Source organism: Grampus griseus (assembly GCF_964374135.1).
Source record: "Grampus griseus genome assembly, chromosome: 1".
Taxonomy (NCBI): Eukaryota; Metazoa; Chordata; class Mammalia; order Artiodactyla; family Delphinidae; genus Grampus; species Grampus griseus.
This window is the reverse complement of record NC_139017.1, coordinates 989,115-1,010,265: the sequence shown is the minus strand read 5'-3', so window position 1 is coordinate 1,010,265 and position 21,151 is coordinate 989,115. Positions and strand designations below refer to the sequence as shown.

General features: G+C 53.4%; 1 protein-coding gene across 4 annotated transcripts in view; it reads left to right on the top strand.

The window, feature by feature from the left end:
* IPO9 (importin 9) overlaps nucleotides 1-11,246 on the top strand; it is a 46,736-nt gene extending 35,490 nt beyond the window's left edge. For 2 of the 4 annotated variants that reach the window (XM_082680598.1, XM_082680595.1), the window contains 10 exons: nucleotides 3,007-3,233; nucleotides 5,125-5,273; nucleotides 5,730-5,858; nucleotides 6,461-6,736; nucleotides 6,846-7,012; nucleotides 7,547-7,680; nucleotides 8,634-8,756; nucleotides 9,082-9,186; nucleotides 9,345-9,421; nucleotides 9,761-11,246. In XM_082680598.1, the coding sequence (XP_082536724.1) occupies nucleotides 3,007-3,233; nucleotides 5,125-5,273; nucleotides 5,730-5,858; nucleotides 6,461-6,736; nucleotides 6,846-7,012; nucleotides 7,547-7,680; nucleotides 8,634-8,756; nucleotides 9,082-9,186; nucleotides 9,345-9,421; nucleotides 9,761-9,871 (1,498 nt within the window). In that variant the 3' untranslated portion in view covers nucleotides 9,872-11,246. The remainder of the gene's footprint in view (nucleotides 1-3,006; nucleotides 3,234-5,124; nucleotides 5,274-5,729; nucleotides 5,859-6,460; nucleotides 6,737-6,845; nucleotides 7,013-7,546; nucleotides 7,681-8,633; nucleotides 8,757-9,081; nucleotides 9,187-9,344; nucleotides 9,422-9,760) is intronic. The other 2 variants (XM_082680597.1, XM_082680596.1) reach the window with 1 other exon arrangement.
* Nucleotides 11,247-21,151: the final 9,905 nt, after the last annotated feature.

Here is a 21,151-nt window from a genome sequence, read left to right as displayed (position 1 = left end):
TTTTACATCATGTGTGGAAGAGTGGACCCCAGGTTAAGAGCTTCCTGTGAAGGGCTGCTAGCTGTGCTTTCTTTCACAGCCAGGATTCTCCGTTTGGCCCTTTCCCTCTTGTTTTCCAGCCAGTTTCAGTCTGGCTTATATTCTCATCATGTCATTGAAGTGCTCATTCTCATGTCACCAGCAGCCCTTTCCTGGTCATCGTACCACCTTCGCTTTTCTTTCTTTTACCCCAGTTTTAATATATTCATTCGTATTGTAGTGTATGTATTATTGCAAACTGCCTTAAACCATTTCTGAAACAAGATATGGATTGACGGATACTTCCACTTGTGTCTCATTTCTCTAGTCATATTTATGCCAGCCTTTCTGCAGAGCTCCAAATTAATGTATGTGCTTACTGGCTGTGCCAGGATGGGTATCTTACAAGCACCTGAAAACTAACACATCCACTACTGAGCTTACTGTTTACCACCTCCAGGCCTACCCTACCTGTAGTCCCTGTTATAGTAAAAGTACAGATCATGTACCTTTAGATCTTATACCTAAAGATAGAGGTCTGTACTCCCAGAGATGCCAGCTCTCTGCCAGGGTTGGTGCCTTCGCCTCTCCTCCCTTCCTCCCTCTCCACTGTGGCTGCCCTGGCTCGTGTGCTCAGCTTCTTGTGCCTGAAAATTAAAACTCATGGCTCTGGTTGTGCTCTTCGAACTCTGGGATACAGGTACCCAGAAGAAAGAGTATACTGGACGGTCCGTGACGCCACAGGATAAATATAGAGCATTTTCCTGGGATGTCGGTTTTCCCTGAAGACTGTGGGGTAGGGCAAGGAAGAGATTAGGTGTTAGGAGTAATTTGTTAAAAAAAAAAAAAAAAAAACTTTGATATACACTGGCTTCCAGGATAAAGTCTAATAACCTCCTTAGCATGGCATAGAAGATCCCATATGATATGGCCAGATGATGCACTCTGTGGTCTCCCAGACTCTGTAAACCCTTAGAATGAGAAGCAGCGGGAAGAGGTAGGGCACAACTCAGTCCCAGTGGAGATGGATGCAGAACCTAGTCTGACGAGCCAAGAGCTGCCCATGGCCAGATGCTGAGCCAGCTCTTAAGGAGGAGTTAGATTAGAGCACGGTGGCATTGAACATAGAGATGTTATAGATGAGGAGCTCCCTGACGATCCAGCAGTTAGGACTTGGCGCTTTCACTGCCAAGGGCCTGGGTTCGATCCCTGGTTGGGGAGCTAAGATCCCGTAAGCCGTGAGGTGTGGCTTAAAAAAAAAAAGGATGTTGGGCTTCCCTGGTGGCGCAGTGGTTGAGAGTCCGCCTGCTGATGCAGGGGACGCGGGTTCGTGCCCCGGTCCGGGAGGATCCCACATGCCGCGGAGCGGCTGGGCCCGTGAGCCATGGCCGCTGAATCTGCGCGTCCGGAGCCTGTGCTCCACAACGGGAGAGGCCACAGCAGTGAGAGGCCCGCGTACCGCAAAAAAAAAAAAAAAAAAAAAAGGATGTTATGGACCAAAAAACAAAGAATCTGAACAAATGTGAGATCTAAGCCCGCAGGTTTACTAGTCACTGTGGACCTTTGAACCCAGCAGCTGATATAAATAATATGATTGTAAGACACTTAAAAATTAAGTTAAGAAAAACCATTTATTGAGAACCTGGGGTCTGGGGGCCTTGTTTCTGCAGTAGGTTCTTTTAACATAGAGAAACAATGTTTTTGTTGACTTTTTTTTTTTTTTTTTTTTTTTTTGCGGTACGCGGGCATCTCACTGCTGGGGCCCCTGCCGTTGCGGAACACAGGCTCCGGACGCGCAGGCCCAGCGCCCATGGCCCACGGGCCCAGCCGCTCTGCGGCATGTGGGATCTTCCCGGACCGGGGCACAAACCCGTGTCCCCTGCATCGGCAGGCAGACTCCCAACCACTGCGCCACCAGGGAAGCCCTTTATTGACTTTTATTACCGTTCTGAAAATAACAAAAGTAAAGACTTAGATGATATATTTTTAATAATTGTATCCCATTGGACATGGTAAGCAGCACCCAGTAAATATTTATTGATTGAATAAGAGGCGAATAAGGTAAAACTGTGTATAGAAAACAAACTTTTTTTAAGAAATATAACTTCCTTTTTTTAAATCTTTAAATTTTAATTTTATATTGGAGTTTAGTTGATTAACAATGTTGTGTTGGTTTCAGGTGTACAGCAAAGGGATTCAGTTATACATATACATGTATCTATTCTTTTTCAAATTCTTTTCCCATCTTGGTTATTAAAAGAGTATTGAGTAGAGTTCCCTGTGCTATACAGTAGGTCGTTGTTGGTTATCTATTTTAAATATAGCCACGTGTACATGTCAATCCCAAACTCCCAGTCTATCCCTCCCACCCACCCCCGTAACCATAAGTTCGTACTCTTAAGTCAGTGAGTCTGTTTCTGTTTTGAAAACAAACTTTTAAGCCCTGCAAATAGTACACCAGTTTTTTGAGTATGTATAAAATGTTTATATACATTGATCTCATCTTAGGATGCAAAAAAAAAACCTCCAAAAAGTATAAAATCTTTGTAACATGGAAGTTAAAAAATAGTCTCCTACTAAATAACAGTTGTATTGGAAAAGATTTAAAAACACTGTTTGGAAAATTATATATATATCTTAGGAATGTGACTAAAACAATGGTCTGAGGAATCATAAGTCATTTGACTTAATATCTTAATAATTTGGATGTAACCATGACTGGGATTTGCTTCAAAACGAAATAGAGGGATGAAAGAAATTTTAAAGGAAATAACAAAGACCAAAGCAGAAATAAATTAGAAAACGTAGAAATGATGGTGGTACTAGTTCTAAAAAAAAAGCCACAGAAAGATATAAAAACTTAATGAGCTCTAGAAGTAGCTTCATAAAGCTTCACATGAAAATGCTGTAACACATAATGCTGATTGGAAAAACCAGGAATTGAGGGACCCGCTGGTGAGTAGCTCTTGCTTATTTCTTGCTCTCCAGTTATTGTGACCAGCTGAAAGTCTCAGAGAGCACCCACGTGCTTCAGCCCTTCCTCCCCAGCATCCTGGATGGCTTAATTCACCTGGCGGCTCAGTTCAGCTCAGAGGTCCTCAACCTGGTGATGGAGACCCTGTGCATCGTTTGTACGGTAGACCCAGAGTTCACAGCGAGCATGGAGAGCAAAATCTGCCCCTTCACCATCGCCATCTTCCTGAAGTACAGTAACGGTATGCGCGAGGCGGGTGGGGGGCGAGTGGGCGGGGATCGCGTGAGCGCTTCCCTGGGTCTAATGGTCTTAGCATTAGAAGCAAAGAATGTGACTTTGAATTAGCGAGGGTAGTGTCATGCTATAGATCAAGCAGCACTAAACAGCGGAGAACGTATGCCTGTAACTCTTGCTGTCTTGTAAGAACTGGGAAGAAAGATAACGAAGAAAGCTAACCGGCAAGACATATAATCTGGGACTTTGACAGTAAAGTAAGGGAATTGAGCAACTAAATCGAAAGCTTCCTAAAAGAAGAGGCCTAGAACTATAACTAGAAAAGGAAAAGTGAAGAAGGAGATACATGGAAAGGTTTATGAATAAGGTGTTCATTGCGTGTTTTTTATAGTAGCAAAAATTTGGAAACAGTAAGAGGTTAATTAATTATATCTATAAAATGGAATGCTGTGCAGCCGTTAATAATCAAACCTCAGAGGAATTGTTAAAGCCATGAGGAAGCGCTCACCTTGTAGTAAGTGAATAGATTGTTTTCCAGAATGCGTGGAGTATAACTGCAAGTTTTGGTTTTGCTTTAGAAAAGGATGTATGTGTGGATTTGTATAGAGAGAAATTACCAGAAGAAAATGCATCAAAATGTTAAGGGCAGTTATCTCCAGGTGGTGGAATTACAGGTGTATTTTTTCCTTTAATACTTTTCTGCATTTTGAGTTTTTCTGCAGTCAGTGTGTATTAGAAATATTGAGGACATTTGTATCTGAAGAGCGAGTATTGAAGCTTGGAAGGGGGTTGGTTATGTAACGTGATGTCATTCTAAACATTTTATTCAATTCGTTTTTTCACTTAAAAATGTGTCCTAAGGAGGGTTCCACACTGCACTCTTAGACAGTCCTTGTTCTCTCCGCCCGTCACATAGTATTTATTCCATAAATATCGTCATTTATTTACCCATTCTGGTCATGGACCTCTGGCTTGTTTACAGTTTTTGTCTATTACGGACAACACTGCGGTGAACTTCTAACGTGTGTCTTAGTGCCCTGCACACTGCATACGTTGTCTCATGCTAGGTAGAGGAGGGCTTTATATTTTTCTTACACAAAGCAGGTCGAGCTGAAGTTGCATTTCTTCACGAGCCTCTGCTTTTGGAAGGCTTTACCTTTTTTGCCCTCCGATGGCTTCGGGAGTTCTTGTGTGTGGTGACCACCCCCGGGAGAAGTACGTGGTCCTCGTCGACACGTGGGAACCTGGGAAGAGTCAGTACTTGGGCAGTTTCTGAGACTGATGTCTTCTTAACAAAGTATCAGTGGGGGCGTTTTTTCCCCTTAAGCATTTGTTTTCATAATCAGTCCAAGTTTCACAAGAATACAGACATTAAAGATTTGTCCCAGAAAAAGAGGCAGGTTTTGTTTTAGGAATAGCTGTTGCTGACTCGTCCCTGACTTCGTGAGATCACACACATGCTGTCTCCCAGACAGCTAGCAGCTCTCCCTGCTTTTCAGGTTACTCCGGTGGCCCCAGCAGGTCCCGGGTCAGTGATGTGTAATCAAAGCAGAAGTTGTAAACATAAGGACACCAAGCGGGGAAAACCGCGGTGAGGTGGGGATGGTGGTGTGCTGAATTGGCGATTGGGATTGACATGTGTACACTGATGCGTATAAAATTGATGACTAATAAGAACCTGCAGTATAAAAAAACAAACACAAAAAACAACTAATACTAAACTTTCTTTGGGTTATTTGTATGGAAATATGTTAGTATAAATGTTTCAGACATTACATGAAATTTCTTAAAAAAAAAAACAACAAAGCAGAAGTTGTTCACTTCGGTTAGGCAGCATTAAGGCAGAAGCACACACAGACCACCAGGCGGGGGGACTCATGTTGCCTTCTCCACTTCAGATCCTGTGGTCGCCTCGCTGGCTCAGGACATCTTCAAGGAGCTGTCCCAGATTGAAGCCTGCCAGGGCCCCATGCAGATGAGGCTGATTCCCACCCTGGTCAGCATCATGCAGGCACCAGCAGACAAGATCCCTGCGGGGCTCTGTGCGGTACGGCAGTCGTTACGGGGCTGGGGTGGGGATGAGAGAGCACGCGCGAGCCCTGCACGAGCCCCCCGAGATCCCACCCCGCTGACGCCGACCAGCAGTGTGATATGTTCACGGGGTGATGTTCCTGGGCTGCTTCACCCGCGAGGACAGTGGGTGGTTCTCGAGGCTTTCAGAAGGGAGCTCTTGTTCCCAAGGTGCCCTCGGTGATTGGACAGTCCCGTGATGACACTGTCCCTGGCTGTCCAGTCAACCTCCGCCCCCGCCCACCCCCATGGCTTCTCATGTGATGAGCTGCCGCCAGGAGACTGAGAGTACCCTCTGCTGTCTTCCTCTTCCAGAAACGCGCCTTTCATTATGAGTGTCTCTGGGTTGGTGGGTGGGCTCCGCACAGTAAGGATCTTGTTGTTGGGCCCCCCTCCGCCCACCCCAGAGGCAAGCCTGACTTCTCTCCTGCAGACGGCCATTGACATCCTGACCACGGTCGTGCGGAACACGAAGCCCCCCCTCTCCCAGCTGCTTATCTGCCAGGCTTTCCCTGCTGTGGCCCAGTGCACCCTCCACACGGATGACAACGCCACCATGCAGGTATCTCCGCGCAGGTATCGCCACGCAGGTGTCTGAGCCGCGGTGCATGTGCAGCAGGCTGAGCAGTTGGACACCATTTCCTGCCTTTGAGATAGAAACCCCTCAAATCCATATTTACCCAGAGGACCCAGGCAGGGTTCCGACTGCTAAAACCAAGACGTTCTGTGCGTCTCAGAGGTGTGAGTGCCAGCCATCCTGCTCTCTGTGTCTGGGTATTGCTGCGGCGGAAGAGCTTATAGATGTACAGACTAACGAAGTCAGCAAAGGGACCGGCCTTTGGAGACCTGTAGGCAGCGTGGTTGGTGGGAGGCTGCTTTATGCTCACAGAGACCTGCAGTCCCCCCAGTCACTGCTGTGTCTTAGCTGTTTTCTCAGTACCAGAGGTAGAGCTTTACGGTTGAAACTCCGTTTGCGTGTCCGTTCTCCCTTTGATGAGAAGCGCGCGTTTCTGAGCTAACCGATGCGGCACAGCAGAGACAGGGTGGTGCGCGCCTGTGTCTGCAACGGCGAGGCCCCAGCTCCGGCGGGATGAGCCCCCCAGACCCTGCAGACGGAGGGCTTGTGTGCCCGCGGCTGACCTAGTCCCCTCCCTTGTCTCCTAGAATGGTGGTGAGTGCCTGCGGGCCTACGTGTCGGTGACGCTGGAGCAGGTGGCCCAGTGGCATGACGAGCAGGGCCACAATGGGCTGTGGTACGTGATGCAGGTGGTGAGCCAGCTCCTGGACCCCCGCACCTCCGAGTTCACTGCCGCCTTCGTGGGCCGCCTCGTGTCCACCCTCATCTCCAAGGCGGGGCGGGAGCTGGGGGAGAACCTGGACCAGATTCTCCGTGCCATTCTCAGCAAGATGCAGCAGGCGGAGACGCTCAGCGTCATGCAGGTAGGACGGCCCCAGCCCCTGAGACGCTGGCGAGGGAACGGCCACGCTGCCCTCTGTTTCCTGCCTGGCTGCCTGAGTCCCTGAAGCAGGTGTCCTCCTGTCCCCCCAGTCCCTGATCATGGTGTTCGCCCACCTGGTGCACACCCAGCTGGAGCCCCTCCTGGAGTTCCTGTGCAGCCTCCCGGGGCCCACCGGCAAGCCTGCCCTGGAGTTCGTGATGGCCGAGTGGACCAGCCGCCAGCACCTCTTCTACGGGCAGTACGAGGGCAAAGTCAGGTGGGGCCGCGTCCTCCTCCTCTGGGCCTTCCGCCTCTTCCCCTGACTTGAGCTACCCAGCTGCCCGTTGCGTTCCTTTTCCCTCTGTTTCTTTCTGGCTAAACTGTATGTTCGAGTAGCTGCCCTCTTGAAATTCCCAGAAGATAGTCATCGCAGGTAGAGCGTGCGTTTTTGAGCTCTGCTGGCTAGAGACCCTCCCCTGCCCGCACCTTCCCCCAGCCAAGTGCTGCTGGCGGCTTCCTCTTCTTCGCAAACCCAGCTTTCTGACTTTTTGTCCCCGGCGTCTCATCACCCCACACTCGCTCTGGTGCGGACGTCGTCGTGCTGCTCACCCGCTCCGGCTTTGTTCAAGGACAGCTCTCACCCGACCGTCCGTAGGAACACGAGATCCCCTTTGCAGCCAGACTCTCTTCTGTGCCCTAATTAGTTGTGAAAGCACTTGCACGCTCCAAGTGTCGGGACGTAACTGCCTGTCTCCTTGGGGTGCACTCCGAGGGGGCAGCTGATCGGCCCTCTCTGGCTCTTCCTCGCCAGCTCTGTGGCGCTGTGTAAGCTGCTTCAGCACGGCATCAACGCGGATGACAAGCGGCTGCAGGACATCCGCGTGAAGGGGGAGGAGATCCACAGCCTGGACGAGGGCACTCGCACGCGCTCCAAGGCGGCCAAGAGTGGGTGACGCTGCTCCCCTCACACACACGCACTGCCACCCCCACCCCACCCTGCCCCCGGGGCTCAGGACACCTGGGCTGGGAGGCGGTTAAGACATGGTTGTTAGTGATGGGTTTGATAAGAAGCGGCAGAGAACCCCAGGTGAACAGTGGAGCAGAGCGTGGGTCCTTCTGCTGCTGCAAGTGGACAAGAGTCCCAGGTACAGGGACCCCCGGCATCCAGCTTCATTCTGGGCCTTGGATGCCCACTTCTCGTGTCTCTGTGTCTGATTACCTTTGGCTTGTGACTCGTGATGTGTGGGCAGAGCGCAGAGCTGCCTTCTTTTTTTTTTTTAATTTACCATCTTAAATTAAATTTATTTTTTCTGCATTGGGTCTTCGTTGCTGCACGCAGGCTTTCTCTGGTTGCGGGGTGCACGGGCTTCTCACTGCGGTGGCTTCTCTTGTTGCGGAGCGCAGGCTCAGTAGTTGTGGCTCGCGGGCTCTAGAGTGCAGGCTTAGTAGTCGTGCCTCATAGGCTTAGTCGCTCCGTGGCATGCGGGATCCTTCCGGACCGGGGCTTGCACCCGTGTCCCCTGCATCGGCAGGCAGACTCTCAACCGCTGTGCCACCAGGGAAGCCCTGGAGCTGCCTTCTTTAACTGCAGGTTTGCGCTCACCTGTGCTGTTTCTCAAACTGCAAGTCCCAGGGCCCGGAGTGCTCCACCCTGTGCAGGTCGCTGGTTTGCAGGCTTTTTTACTGGCAAAGCCTGTCTCCTTTGGTCCCCGAAATCTCTCATCTCTCCTGACTTCTAAACTCCTGTAGCGTGGCGCAGAAGGAAGCTATTTAATTTTCCGTCGTGCCTCAGGGCTGGGTGTGGGCTGGGCAGTGGAGAGCCGGGGGAGGTGTGGCGCACTGCCTCGCGGGGCAGCGGCCCAGGGACAGTGGGACGTGGAGCCTCCTCCTCCTTCCAGACCCTGAGCGCTGGACCAGCGTCCCCCTGCTGGTCAAGATCCTGAAGCTGATCATCAGCGAGCTGTCCAGCGTCACGGAGGCCAACGCCGCGCGCCAGGCTGCCCCCGCAGAGTGGAGCCAAGGTGCCCGCCCTCCCTGGAGGCTGGGTTGGCAGCCAGGCCCCGGGCTTGCAGATCGCTGGCTGGCTGGCTGGCAGAGTCCCCGACGGCCCAGGCTGATCTCCAGGGTCTGCCTGCAGCACCTCGGGGGTGGCCAGGAGACCAGCGCTTCCGGCTCCGATTGTTCCGCAGAGCCTCTCGGCCTGTCCTCTCCCCCCAGTCGGACTTGGTGGGGGGATCTGGCCAGGTCCTCTACCACTGGGGCCCGCGGGGCTTCTGTGTCCCGGCCGGTCTGGGTGTGGGAGGGAGACGCGTGCGCGTGCTGCAGCTGCTTCTCGGCCCCGTGCAGATGACTCCAGCGACATGTGGGACGACCAGGAGGAGGACGACGACGACGAGGAGGACGGCCTGGCGGGCCAGCTCTTGTCCGATATTCTTGCCACGAGTAAATACGGTGAGCGTCGAGGCCAGCCCCGTGCACGCCGGCACCAAGAGCGGGGCGCCCAGGGAACGTCCCATGGGCTTGTGTACCCCTTGACCTCAGCCGTGTGGGTGCTGCCTGCCCCCCGGGGCCTGTGCGCCCTGACCCTCCCTGGCTTGGTGTCTCTCCAGAGGAGGATTACTACGAGGATGATGAGGAAGATGACCCTGATGCCCTGAAGGACCCTCTCTATCAGGTCGATCTGCAGGTGAGGGTGTCCAGAGATGGTGTCTCGCCAGCAGCCGTGGCTCAGCACCATTGCGGCTCGCCTCGTCTCGCCCGGTGGGCAGGGCTGGGGGAGGGCGGGGACTCTGCATCCAGGGGCTTCCTGCCCTTGCCCCGTGCTGGAATCCAGCTTCCTGGGGCTGTGTCCCAGCGGTGGATTGCAAGGTGTGGTCTTGGGAAATCCCTGTGGAATTCAGTCTCTGGGTTGAACCTTCCCTAGAGCCAAGAACGGGCAAGCATCCCTGGGGCACTGGCACCAGTGTGAAGGCCAGTGGTTCCCGCCCTCAGGGACGCCTCCCTCCTCGTTCCTCCGTTCCTCCAGGCGTACCTCACGGACTTCCTCTGCCAGTTTGCTCAGCAGCCCTGCTACGTGGTGTTCTCAGGCCACCTCAACGACCACGAGAGGCGGGTTCTGCAGACCATTGGCATCTGAAACGGTCCTCCTCCCACCCCGACGCACACCGTTTTGCGGCCCTCACTGGCCTTGAGATGCACTTTCTTCTCAGCCGGGAGCGGCCTCTGCAGAGTGACACTGACAGTACAGACCAGGCTCACCAGTGCCATCACCTAGGAATGCTGGAACAAAGGACGTTTCCCAAAGTACCCTGAAGAAGCCCGTCTCTGGAACCTTTTTGTCCCCAGCTGTGCCCACCTTTGCTCCTAGAGCCCTCTGCTGGCCGGGCCAGAAACAGTGCCCAGAAGGGTTTTACGTGTTCGTGGACTATTTGGCCTCGCCTGACGAGCACCGGAGGTCACGACTCTTCATATTCTAAAGTGGACCTGTTTCCTTCCGCAGGACATCTGACGTGTTCAGATAGGAATACCCTCGGGAGACAGTGGTGTTTTCTGCCCCCCACCGCAGACGTGCTGGGTCTTGTAGGAGCGAGGGGAAGCAGCGCCAGGGACCCCCGTTCCTCCTGCGACACTGAGACTCCCCGTCGAAGGAGGTCATGTTGGTTTTGCCTCGTTGCATGACAGCCCCTCCCCGACGCTGTTCCTCTGTATACGTGCGCGCACGGGATAAGCCAGACACGTGGCAATTTGTTTTTCCTTTTTTAGAAGAAAAAAAAAAAATGGGGGAAAAACAGATTTTTTTAAAAAGTCCACCTGACCCAACCATATTTAACATGCCTCTCACACACATCCCCACACAGTCTGATATTCAGAGGCTCCCCCTCTCCCTCAGGAATTCTCTAAGGTGGGTAAGTTGTAGCCCTCAAATTTGCAATGTGTATTTTTCTAGGAGAGTAAAGTAATCTTTACAAATGAATTTAGTCTGCATGGTATAAGGTGTCTCAGCACCTCTGCCTTCTATCCCTTTTAGAAGGAAAATTAAAATGAGGGGAAAGGCTTAGGGAGAGCCATGTAGTAGATACCCTTGTGTGTTTTAGCTGACCTAGAGGAAGGGATTGATTCTCCCAGTTGGGGATAGTCTGTGGTGGGCTCAAAAGTGAATGAGGATAAGAAATCAGGAGGAGGAAGGTGGATTAGGCCGGCAGCCCCTTTTTTGGTACTGCCCACACCCAGCGCCCCATTTTTAATAGCTGCAGAGTATTCCGTTAGGGTGGTGGTCTCAGCGGGAAAATAGAATATAAACTGAAGTTAACTCTCTCAAGGAAAGACCACCCCCCCATGGGCATTGATTCTGTGGGGCTGCCTTGGGAGCCTCGGGACTTGTTGCCGCTAGGTGTCCCTGCTGGTCACTGCCCCCCACCTGCAGTGGAGAGCCTGGGAGGCGGGTGGTGTGTGTGTGTTCCCGGGGCTGCCAGCCAGGCCCTGGGCTCATGTCGCCTCTGACCACTGCTCCTCCCCCCATGATTCTGGGGAGATGACGGCACGTCTGGCCACTGGTGCTCAGAGACTCGCCCCACGGTTGTAGGTCTGAAGACAGGGCTCGGTGCTGAAGGTCCACCAGGCCAGGTTGTCCTGGATAGGCACAAAGGAGTGGTCTCTTGCCAGCAGCACAGTGGCCGGGCCTGCTCCCTAGGAAGCCTGTCTGCATCCAGTGCCAGAGTGATCCTCCAGCGAGGTCCTTTCCTCCTGCTCTCCTCTCGCTGGTTTTGGGGAGGACCGGGCCTCCTGCCTCAGCACTTGAGTCCTGAAGGAAAGGGTCGCGGCAGCATCTAGGGGCTGCTCCCGCCCACAGACTTAGCGCTGTGGGCGAGAGCAGAGGCAGCCCTCGGCGCGCAGGCGCTTCCTCGTGCTTCCAGAGCGTTGTCACACACGTATCCCGTTGACCTCGACAGCTGGTTCCCACTAGACGTTTCCATTCTATCCTTGAGGAAGAGAGTTCAGAGACTACATCCGTTGTCAGGGCAGGAGGTGAAAAAGACCTGCTGGAGGCCCAGGGAACCGACAAAAAGTTTCTCTCTAGCTCCTCCTTTGTGTCTGTCTTTTTGGCCAAAGAGCTAGCTCCAGTACGGAAAGGGTGGGGCTACCTGTTTGCAAGGAGTTGGAGTTCAAGGTCAGACCATTGGAGAATAAGAGCCCTTGGCTGTTCTGACATCCTTCAGGTCCCCTGACCCTGAAGAACAGCGGCTAGGACACCAGGGCCTCGCCCAGGGCTTCACAGAGCTCTCAGTGGAGAGAAGCACACAGGCGGGAAAGGAAGCCGAGGAGCACACGCCCCTGACCTTCGAGCGCCGCTGCTTGGGGAGCACGGACCAGCCGGTGACTCAGGCAAGCACGATAAAGTGTAAAAGAGCGAGTGATGTCAAACTGGCCTCAGTGTCTAGTTTTAATAACATACCAGGTGAAATCTGGACACGGTAAAAGCAAAAGCATTAGGAAAGCAAAAGTGGGTGACTGTCCACCAGCTCTGTGCAGATTAACCCATCGGGTGGTTTATGGTGTACCCCAGGGCACTCTGTCCTCAGCCCTCCTTTGATGTAAGTGGCTGATGAGGGTTTTTTATGCCTTATCTTCCAGAAGAGGGTTTGAGGCCATTTACAGAAGAAATAGGTCCTAGACAAGGGCAGAGGGGGAGGTACTGATCCTATTCTCAGATAGGGTCCAAACGTCTCTACAAGCTGCAAAAAGTGGGCAGACTCTCTATGTAAGGTTTTCAGAGATGTGGATTGACAAGAGCATCCATGAAAAGAGCCAGGGATTCCAAAGCACCGCTGTTGCGCAGTCCTGTGCCAGTACTGAGTGTCTGTGATGCCAGGAGCTATTCACGCGTCTCTGCAAAACCCCAGTATACACGAAGGCTGGGGTCGCAGCACAGCGTCCAGAGCGTCACGTACAGCAACCTCGACCTTCCTGTGCCTGGCAGTGCGCCTGGAGTGCTCTGTCGCGTCTGGTGCCCAATGAGGACTCTTGACAGAGGAGGCCCATCTGCAAGGGGAAGGCCAGGTGGACGACCTGGATCGTGTGGAGGAAAGAAGCTGGAAGGGCTGGGGCACTTGGGCAGACAGGACATCGCTCTGGAAGGTTAAAGGCCTGTCCCGTGGAAGACACTAACCCGGCGGACCCGTGGCCACTAAGGAGATGGTAACAGCCGATTCCTGGCTCCTCTGTTTCCATTGTGTTTCAGCAAACGTCAAGCCTCTCTCACATGCAAGGCCATCGCCGGGTGCAAGGGGCTTGGCCCCTTCCCCAAGGAGCCAGTCTAGTAGGGGACAGGAAACAGTGCGGTGGCTCTGGGGATGTTACGAGAGACACTGGTTCTGGGTTGAGTGCCCACTGCCCGAAGGGAATGGCTGATGGCGATGGGGTAGGCTGCCCTTGCAGGGCGGCTGACAGCTGCTGCTGTTTCAGAAGCACAAAATGCAGGGCTGCTCTACGTGTCACCTGCTGGTCTCGTTTACACCTTCTGCCGTGGATCCTTGACCGTGGCTCGGGGAGGAGGGTGTTAGGGGCAGTCGGAAGCCCACTTAGGACTTACAGGAGGCCCTCGGTTCTCCGTATTTGCGATTCAACCAACCAGGGACAGGGTGATTCTGTAGTAGTTACTGTTGGAAAAACCCACGTCTTAGCGGACCCGCAACATGCAGACCCATGTTCAAGGGTCAGCTCTAACCTTACAGAGTAGGTGCTGTGTCCCCCCCGTTTACAGGTGGATGAAACAGGCCCAGAGATGCACGATTACGAGGCTGAGACAAGCGACAACCTCCGGTCCTCGGTTTCTTTCTCTGTGAAACGGGGAACTGACACCTGCCTCAGGGCTGTGGTTACACATAAAGAGGACCGGCTTGAAGACCCTCGGGCTTGGGCGGGGGGCGTCTGCCCCTTGCCTCCCCACCCTGCAGTCGCAGTCGCAGGGAGCTGTGTTTGGCGGTCTCCCTGACTCACTGGGTTAGAGTGACTCAGTTTCACAGATGCTGCTGCTAAATTGGGGCCTTGGTGAGCCTTTGGGAAGACAGCTCTGTGAGGGTCCTGCTGTGGGTGCGGGGGACAGAAACGGAGGCGGCGGCGGCGGCGGCTCTTGCCTACCACCTGCTAAGCAGAGCTTTTCCATGTTGGTCTGCGTGACATTATAAAATATCGATGTATTAATCTACTTTCACTAGGTTTTTTTCTCTCCACTTATTCCAGGAACATAGCCGAGTTTTTGCACTTCCTTGCCTCAGCAGCTTTTGCACGGGGAAGGCAGAACTGTTTGAGGATAAGCTGCTTCTGGATCCTTGATGGAAAGGTTGCATCAACTGAGATTAGGCCCAGGGTCTTGGAGGAAGAGAGGGGGAGGGGTCCCAGAAGACAGGAAGGGAGCTTCTAGAAGTCCGCGGGCCCGTGAGTCGTGAGGACCCTGCCCTGATCCTGGCAGAGCACCAGGAGTTGTGAGGGCTGGACACGGGGCACCGGGGCTCCCCGGAAGGTCCCCGTGCCTGGGCCGCGTTAAGTCGAGGCCGCTGGAGTCGCAGGTCTCCCGAACTCACATCTGCAGAGCCCGCCCCCGTGTTTGCACTGTGTGAGGTCCCGGGACCTTTTTGGGATCCTGGCAGGGGGAGCAAACCATAGGGACAACAGGCTGAACTCCCCACTAGCTGGCAGGATAGAGACTCAGTCTGATCTCATTCGACTGAAAGAAAGAAGCATGGCCTTCTTGCACCCCTGGTTCCCAGCCTGGCTCCGCTGCCTGACCGCGTGCTCACCGGCTGCGGTAGGAGGGCCAGTTCCGCCCAGGCCCCGCCTGTGACCTGCCAGTGACCTCCAGCAAATCCTTTTTCCGTTGAATAGAGAGAGAAGGACCAGAGTGCCACTGCCGGCTGACCTGCGGTTCTGGTGGGTCTGACTGAACCCTAGTCCGTTTACAGCGCGGAAGCCGAGGCCAGAGGGGATGGGGCAGTTTCTCCAGTTCGCAGAGCCAGGAAGTGGCAGAGCAGGGCCCCTGCCCTGGCCGGTGGTTCGGAGCGGGGACTCTGCATCCTGCATCCTAACTCGGCTGTTCATCCCCTGGGGCCGCTTTGGACGAGCTGCTGAATCCCCAGCCGCCACCTCCCGGTCCGAGGAACGCCTCCTGCAGCGATTCTGACTGCGGGGCTGCCTCACCGCCGGTACCGTGGGGGCCATGATTAGTCTAATACTGAGCCCAGTGTCGTTCTCAGCACCTGGAGCTGCCCTCGCACAGCCGGTCTTGCCGAGGAAGACCGGCCGTTCGCATCTGCGCAGATGGTTCACGCGGGGTCAGGCTGAAAACAGACCCCAGGTGGGAAGGGTCAGTGAGCCCTTCCCCGGAGAGGGAGTGGGGACAGAGGAGAGCTGTCAGCGGAGCCTTCTTCCTCTCTTACCCTCAGTCCCAAAATAGCACTTGTCTGCCCCACCCTGCCCAGCTGGCAGGGCTGCAGGCTGAGTAAGGTGCCATTTAAAGACAACCTGGCTCTCCCCGTCTGCCCCGCTGGCCGGACCTGGACCTCTGCTGCTCCTACAGCCACCCAGGGCAGGCTGGCTACCCCTGCCTGCTTTCCTGAGACCCTGGCTGCCCAAGTTCTGCCTAGACTGTCCTGGGACTCTGCAAAGAAGCAGAAGCCCGGCATTCTGGGAGCGGAAACCCTCCAAAGGCAGTGACAAAAATCCCTCTAGAGAAGAGCGCTCCTTCCTACCTGGAGCTGGAGCAGCGGTGAGGCCCGTCCCCATTACCCCCCGCCCCCTGCACACACACACACATCCCTCCCCCACCAAGAGGACAAATACAGGAGGCAGCATTCCGTTTACAGCAAGAAAGAGTCAAGCTTGGGGCTTCCCTGGTGGCGCAGTGGTTAAGAATCCGCCTGCCAATGCAGGGGACACGGGTTCGAGCCCTGGTCCTGGAAGATCCCACATGCCGCGGAGCAACTAAGCCCGTGAGCCGCAACTACTGAGCCTGTGCTCGAGAGCCTGCGAGCCTGCACGCCACAACTACTGAGCCTGCGCTCTAGAGCCCGCGAGCCACAACTACTGAAGCCCGCTCACCTAGAGCCTGTGCTCCGCAACAAGAGAAGCCACCGCAATGAAAAGCCCGCGCACTGCAACGAAGACCCAGCGCACCCAAAAATAAATTAATTAAAAAAATAAGTCAAGCTAGACACCAGGAAAAACCTGATGAAGGAGAAATGTGTGTTTATCCTGGGGCAGAGGAGCCAGGAGACCCTGTTCCTTCAGTGCAATGAGATTACATCAGGCAGACAAAAGGGTGTAATGACCTCTCTGGAGGAGCTGGGTGGACAGAGGCCCGCGGGGTGGAGGAGGGCAGAGTGCCCGCAGGGCTCTCCTGAAGAAGAGCCTGACTGCTCAGAGGCGAGGGAAGGAGGGAAGGGAGTCACTCTGGTCTCAAGATGGCTCAGCTTGGACCATGGGCCAGGCGGTCGGGAGGGGCAGGAACCTCTGGAGTGGAGGCCTCAGGGCCCTGGGCCTGGGGAGGTAAGGGGGGCCTCGGGGTTGCCCAGGTCAGTCTGCTCTGATTTGAAGAGGAGCGTCAAGCAGTGGGGAGGAGGCCCTGGTCATTGCCCCACGGTGGGATGACTCAGCAGAGTACTGCCACAGCCCCGGGCCAAGCCCAAACTGGGTCACGGGCTTGCCCTGCCCTCCCCCCTCCCCGCTGCCCCTGCTTCCCACACAGAGTACTGCTGGGGATAAGGGCTGCGCACCGCACCAAGGTCTCCTCAAATACTGCTCTGGCCCGGCACGGAGCATTTTACACATGTTCAAGGAGAGGCAGGAGGTGAAATGGAAAGGCCTGGGCTTTGACGTCACAAAAGTCAATTCTAAATCCCAGCCCCACCGTGAGCTGGGAAAATTAACTTCCAACCCACGTTTCCTCATCTGTACAATGGGACAAACTTGAAACAGGAGGGAAGGGGGCAGGGCACAACCTTTGAAAGAATGGTTGACGTAGCCCGACGACATGACATAAACTGATTAGAGCCAAGTGGGTCCAAGATGGCGGACGAGTGGACTTCCACTAGACCGTGAGCCTCAGGATACGCTCACTGTAACACATCAGCAAGCTGAATGACACGCCCACAGGTGCCATGACAGTTCCAAGGCCGACCAGAAGGATCAAAAAGTGGGCGGTGGCCCAATTCCTGGACATCCCCGCCCCTTCCTGAAATAGCTGGAATGCTCCTCCCCCTCATTAGCCTATGAAATTACCCACCCCTATTAAAGCTGACAGCCCTAGGCCCTGGTGCCTTTCTCGCCTTCTGAGATGGCCTGCTCTGTCTGTGGAGTGTGTTTCTCCTGAGGCCGCTCTCGACTTCTGAGATGGCCCACTCTTTCTGTGGAGTGCGCTTCTCTCTAAATAAATCCACTTCTTACCTATCACTTTCTCACCGAATTCTTTCTGCAACGAGACATCAAGAACCTGAGCTTCATTAAGTTCTAAAACCAGGTGTGTGATCTCAGTTGGAAGACTGTGGGTTTTGGCCGGGTTTGAGTCCCAGCATGTGGGTTCAAGTCCCAATCTGAGGTGCATGGTTTCAAACTCACTTGCAGAGTTAGCTGTTAGTATTGCCATTGTCATCACACTCAACGCACTCTGCCTCCTCAGGTCCAGGAAAGTGTCTGTCCCGCTCACTGGGGGCCGGGAGGCCAGCTTGTTGAGGGGACCATGCTGCCACGTGCTCTTGCCTGCAGAAGGTCTGGGGAAGCCCCTCCAGGCCTAAATATCTATCTGTACAACCACCTTCCAGGGCCCCCAGCTTTCCCACCCAAGCCTCTTCCTCACTCCCTCCCAGCCCGGAGGCCTGGCTCAGCACGTAGGTCCAGGTCGGTCACGGCCACAGGGCTGGCCTTAGCTCTGGGGCCTTAGCTCCCCGCCTTCAGGCTCCAGCATCCCCTGCTGAGAAGCGCCAGCCCTCCCATGGCTAGCTGTTCTCGCCTCTGACCTGCCCGCGGCCCCTTCCTCACCCTCTGCCCTTGTCCAGTCACCTCCCATCCCCTGCACTGAAAAGTTTTCCTAGAATTTTGCAATTAGACAATCACTGATGTCGGACTTCCCTGGTGGCGCAGTGGTTAAGAATCCGCCTGCCAATGCAGGGGACACGGGTTTGAGCCCTGGTGCGGGAAGATCCTGTGTGCCGCGGAGCAACTAAATCCGTGCGCCACAGTTACTGAGCCTGCGCACCTCGAGCCCGCGCTCCACAACAAGAGAAGCCACCACAGTGAGAAGCCCGCGCGCAGCAACGAGCACCCAACGCAGCCAAAAGGTAAAAATTGAAAAAAAACAAAAATCACTGACATAGCTGAGAGCTGGGTGTCCTGATGAGCAGGAACCAGGGGTGTAAACTTTGAGGAGAACTGCTTCGAGAAAAGCAGGAAAATAGCTAGAAAGGGATGAGTTTTGGGAAACATGAGGTTTTGTTTTGCTTTGCTTTATTTCGTTTTAATAGGAGAGATTTAAGATCTTGCTTCCTAAAGAAGGAAGAAATAAAGACACGGAAAGAAGGGATGCTGAAGAGGAGCTCCAACAAATGGGCTCTGAGAGCACGTCGGCGCGCAGCTGGGGCAGGAAAGAGACAGCCCTTCATCTGAGAGTCACTCAGCAACCACAGGGCAGCCCCCGCAGTGAGGGCTAGGGGGGTCACAGGGAGCACAGGGCCCTATGGTCCCCACACTCACAGAGCCTGTGGTCTGGGAATGGACACACCGTCAGGCGTGAGGACCTGGGAACTCTCTCCATACATCCGTCTCTGTGGCTTTTTTTTTTTTTTTTTGCGTTACGCGGGCCTCTCACTGTTGTGGCCTCTCCCGTTGCGGAGCACAGGCTCCGGATGCGCAGGCTCAGCGGCCATGGCTCACGGGCCCAGCCGCTCCGCGGCATGTGGGATCTTCCCGGACCGGGACACGAACCCGTGTCCCCTGTATCGGCAGGTGGATTCTCAACCACTGCGCCACCAGGGAAGCCCTCTGTGGCATTTTTCACGGCTTCTGCGTCAGGACAGATGTACGCTGCCCCCCGCCCCGCCCCCATCAGACTACCAGCCGCTTCCTGGGGCAGGAGCCGACCCTCTCCTCACTTCCACTCTCCTGGTGGGGTGCCAGCGCCCACAGGGGCCCAGGACGGGGCAGCACCTTCTTTGGCTGCCCGTCCCTAACCTGTTTAGATTCTGTTGGGTCTTCCACGCCCAGGACCCTGGAGAGACTGGCTGTCTGCTGTTGGGCATGGGAGCCAACTGGATTGCTGGACTGATGGACCCTTGTGATGAGAACTCAGACTTTAGCCTCTCGACAGCTTTCTCGTATAACTTACAGCCGTATTCGTTATATTGATCATGCTGTACATTACAGCCCTAGTGCTTAGTATCTTACAACTGGGAGTTTGTACCCTTTGACTCTTTTCATCCAACTCCCCCTCCTCTGGTGGCCACAAATCCGATCTCTTTTTTCTATGAGTTTGTTTGGTTGTCTGTAATTGACCTACAACACTGTTAGTTCCTGTTCACAACACAGTGATTGAATATTTCTTTTTTTTTTAAGCATTATTTTATTATTATTATTTTTAAGTTAATTTATTTTTGGCTGCGTTGGGTCTTCGTTGCTGGGCACGGGCTTTCTCTAGTTGTGGCGAGCGGGGGCTACTCTTTGTTGCCGTGTGCGGACTTCTCATTGAGGTGGCCTCTCGTTGCAGAGCACGGGCTCTAGGCGCGTGGGCTTCAGTAGTTGCAGCACGCAGGCTTCAGTAGTTGTGGTTCATGGGCTTAGTTGCTCCACGGCATGTGGGATCTTCCCGGACCAGGGCTCGAACCCGTGTCCCCTACATTGGCAGGTGGATTCTTAACCACTGCGCCACCAGGGAAGTCCTGATTCAATATCTCTGTACGTTCAAAGATGATCACCATGATAAGTCTAGTTACATCTGTTACCATACAAAGATATTACAGAGCTATTGACTATATTTCTCACACCATATTCCTCATCCCTGTGACTCTACTTTGTAACTTGAAGTTTGTGCCTCCTAATCTCCCTCACCTATTTCTTTCCTCTCCCCAAGCCCCCTCCCCTCTGGCAACCACCTGTTTGTCCTCTGCATCTATAACTCTGTTTTTGTTTTATGTTTGTTCATTTGTTTTGTTTTTTTAGATTCCACATATGGGATATCATACAGTATTTGTCTTTCTCTGACTTATTTAACTTAGGATAATACCCTCCAGGTCCAGCCATGTTGTTGTAAATGGCAAAATTCCATTCTTTTTTATGGCTGAGTAGTAGTCCATTGTAGGAGTACACCACATCTTCTATATCCATTCATCTGTCGATGGACACTTAGGTTGCTTCCATATCTTGGCTGTTGTGAATAATGCTGCAATGAACATAAGGATGCAGAAATCTTTTCAAATTAGTATTTTCACTTTCTTCAGGTAAATACCCAGGAATGGAATTGCTGAATCGTATGGTAGTTCTATTTTTTATTTTTTGGAATCTCCATGCTGTTTTCGACAGTGGCCGCACCAATTTTCATTCCCACCAACAGTGTACAAGTGTTCCCTTTTCTCCACACCCTCACCAACAAATTTGTTATTTGTTGTATTTTTGATGACAGTCATTCTGACAGGTATGAGGTGACATCTCACTGTGGTTTTGAATTGTATTTCTCTGATGATGAATGATGTTGAGCATCTTTTCATGTACCTATTGGCCATCTGTATGTCTTCTTTGGAAAAATGTCTATTCAGGTCCTCTGCCCATTTTTTTAATCTATTTTTTTTAATGTTGAGTTGTATGAGCTCTTTGTATATTTTGGATTTTGACCCTTATCAGATATATCATTTGCAAATACCTTCTCCCACTCAGTAGGCAAAGCAAGCTGGATTTAGAATGCCTCTGCCACTTACTGGCTCTATTACCTTGAACAAACCCTTTAACACCCTTGAATCCTAGAAATCTCTGTCTGTAAAACGGACTGATACCACCAGTGAGCTTAGTTTCGCTCGTGGGATTCCGGGGAGCCCCAAATGAGGGGCCTGTCTGAGTGCCCTGAAGGATGCACACAGAGGAGCTAAGAGAAGCTTTGAATTTTTTCCACAGCTTGGTCCCCTGCATGTTCCTGGTCAGGGAGCCCCTGGAGCAGGGGCACAGCTAGCAATACTCAGTACAAATTTGCAAGGAGACTGATGACTCCCTATGGGAGTGGGGGGCAGGGCCTCCCTATGCTCTCTGGCTACCGCAGTATCTCTGCGGGGCTGCTTTGTGACCAAAGGGGTTTTCACTGTCAAGGGTGTCGGACTGGATGGTCCCCAGGTGGCCCCAGCTGCCTGCCATCCGGACTGGTGAGGCCACAGGCTGGCGCATGCCAGGG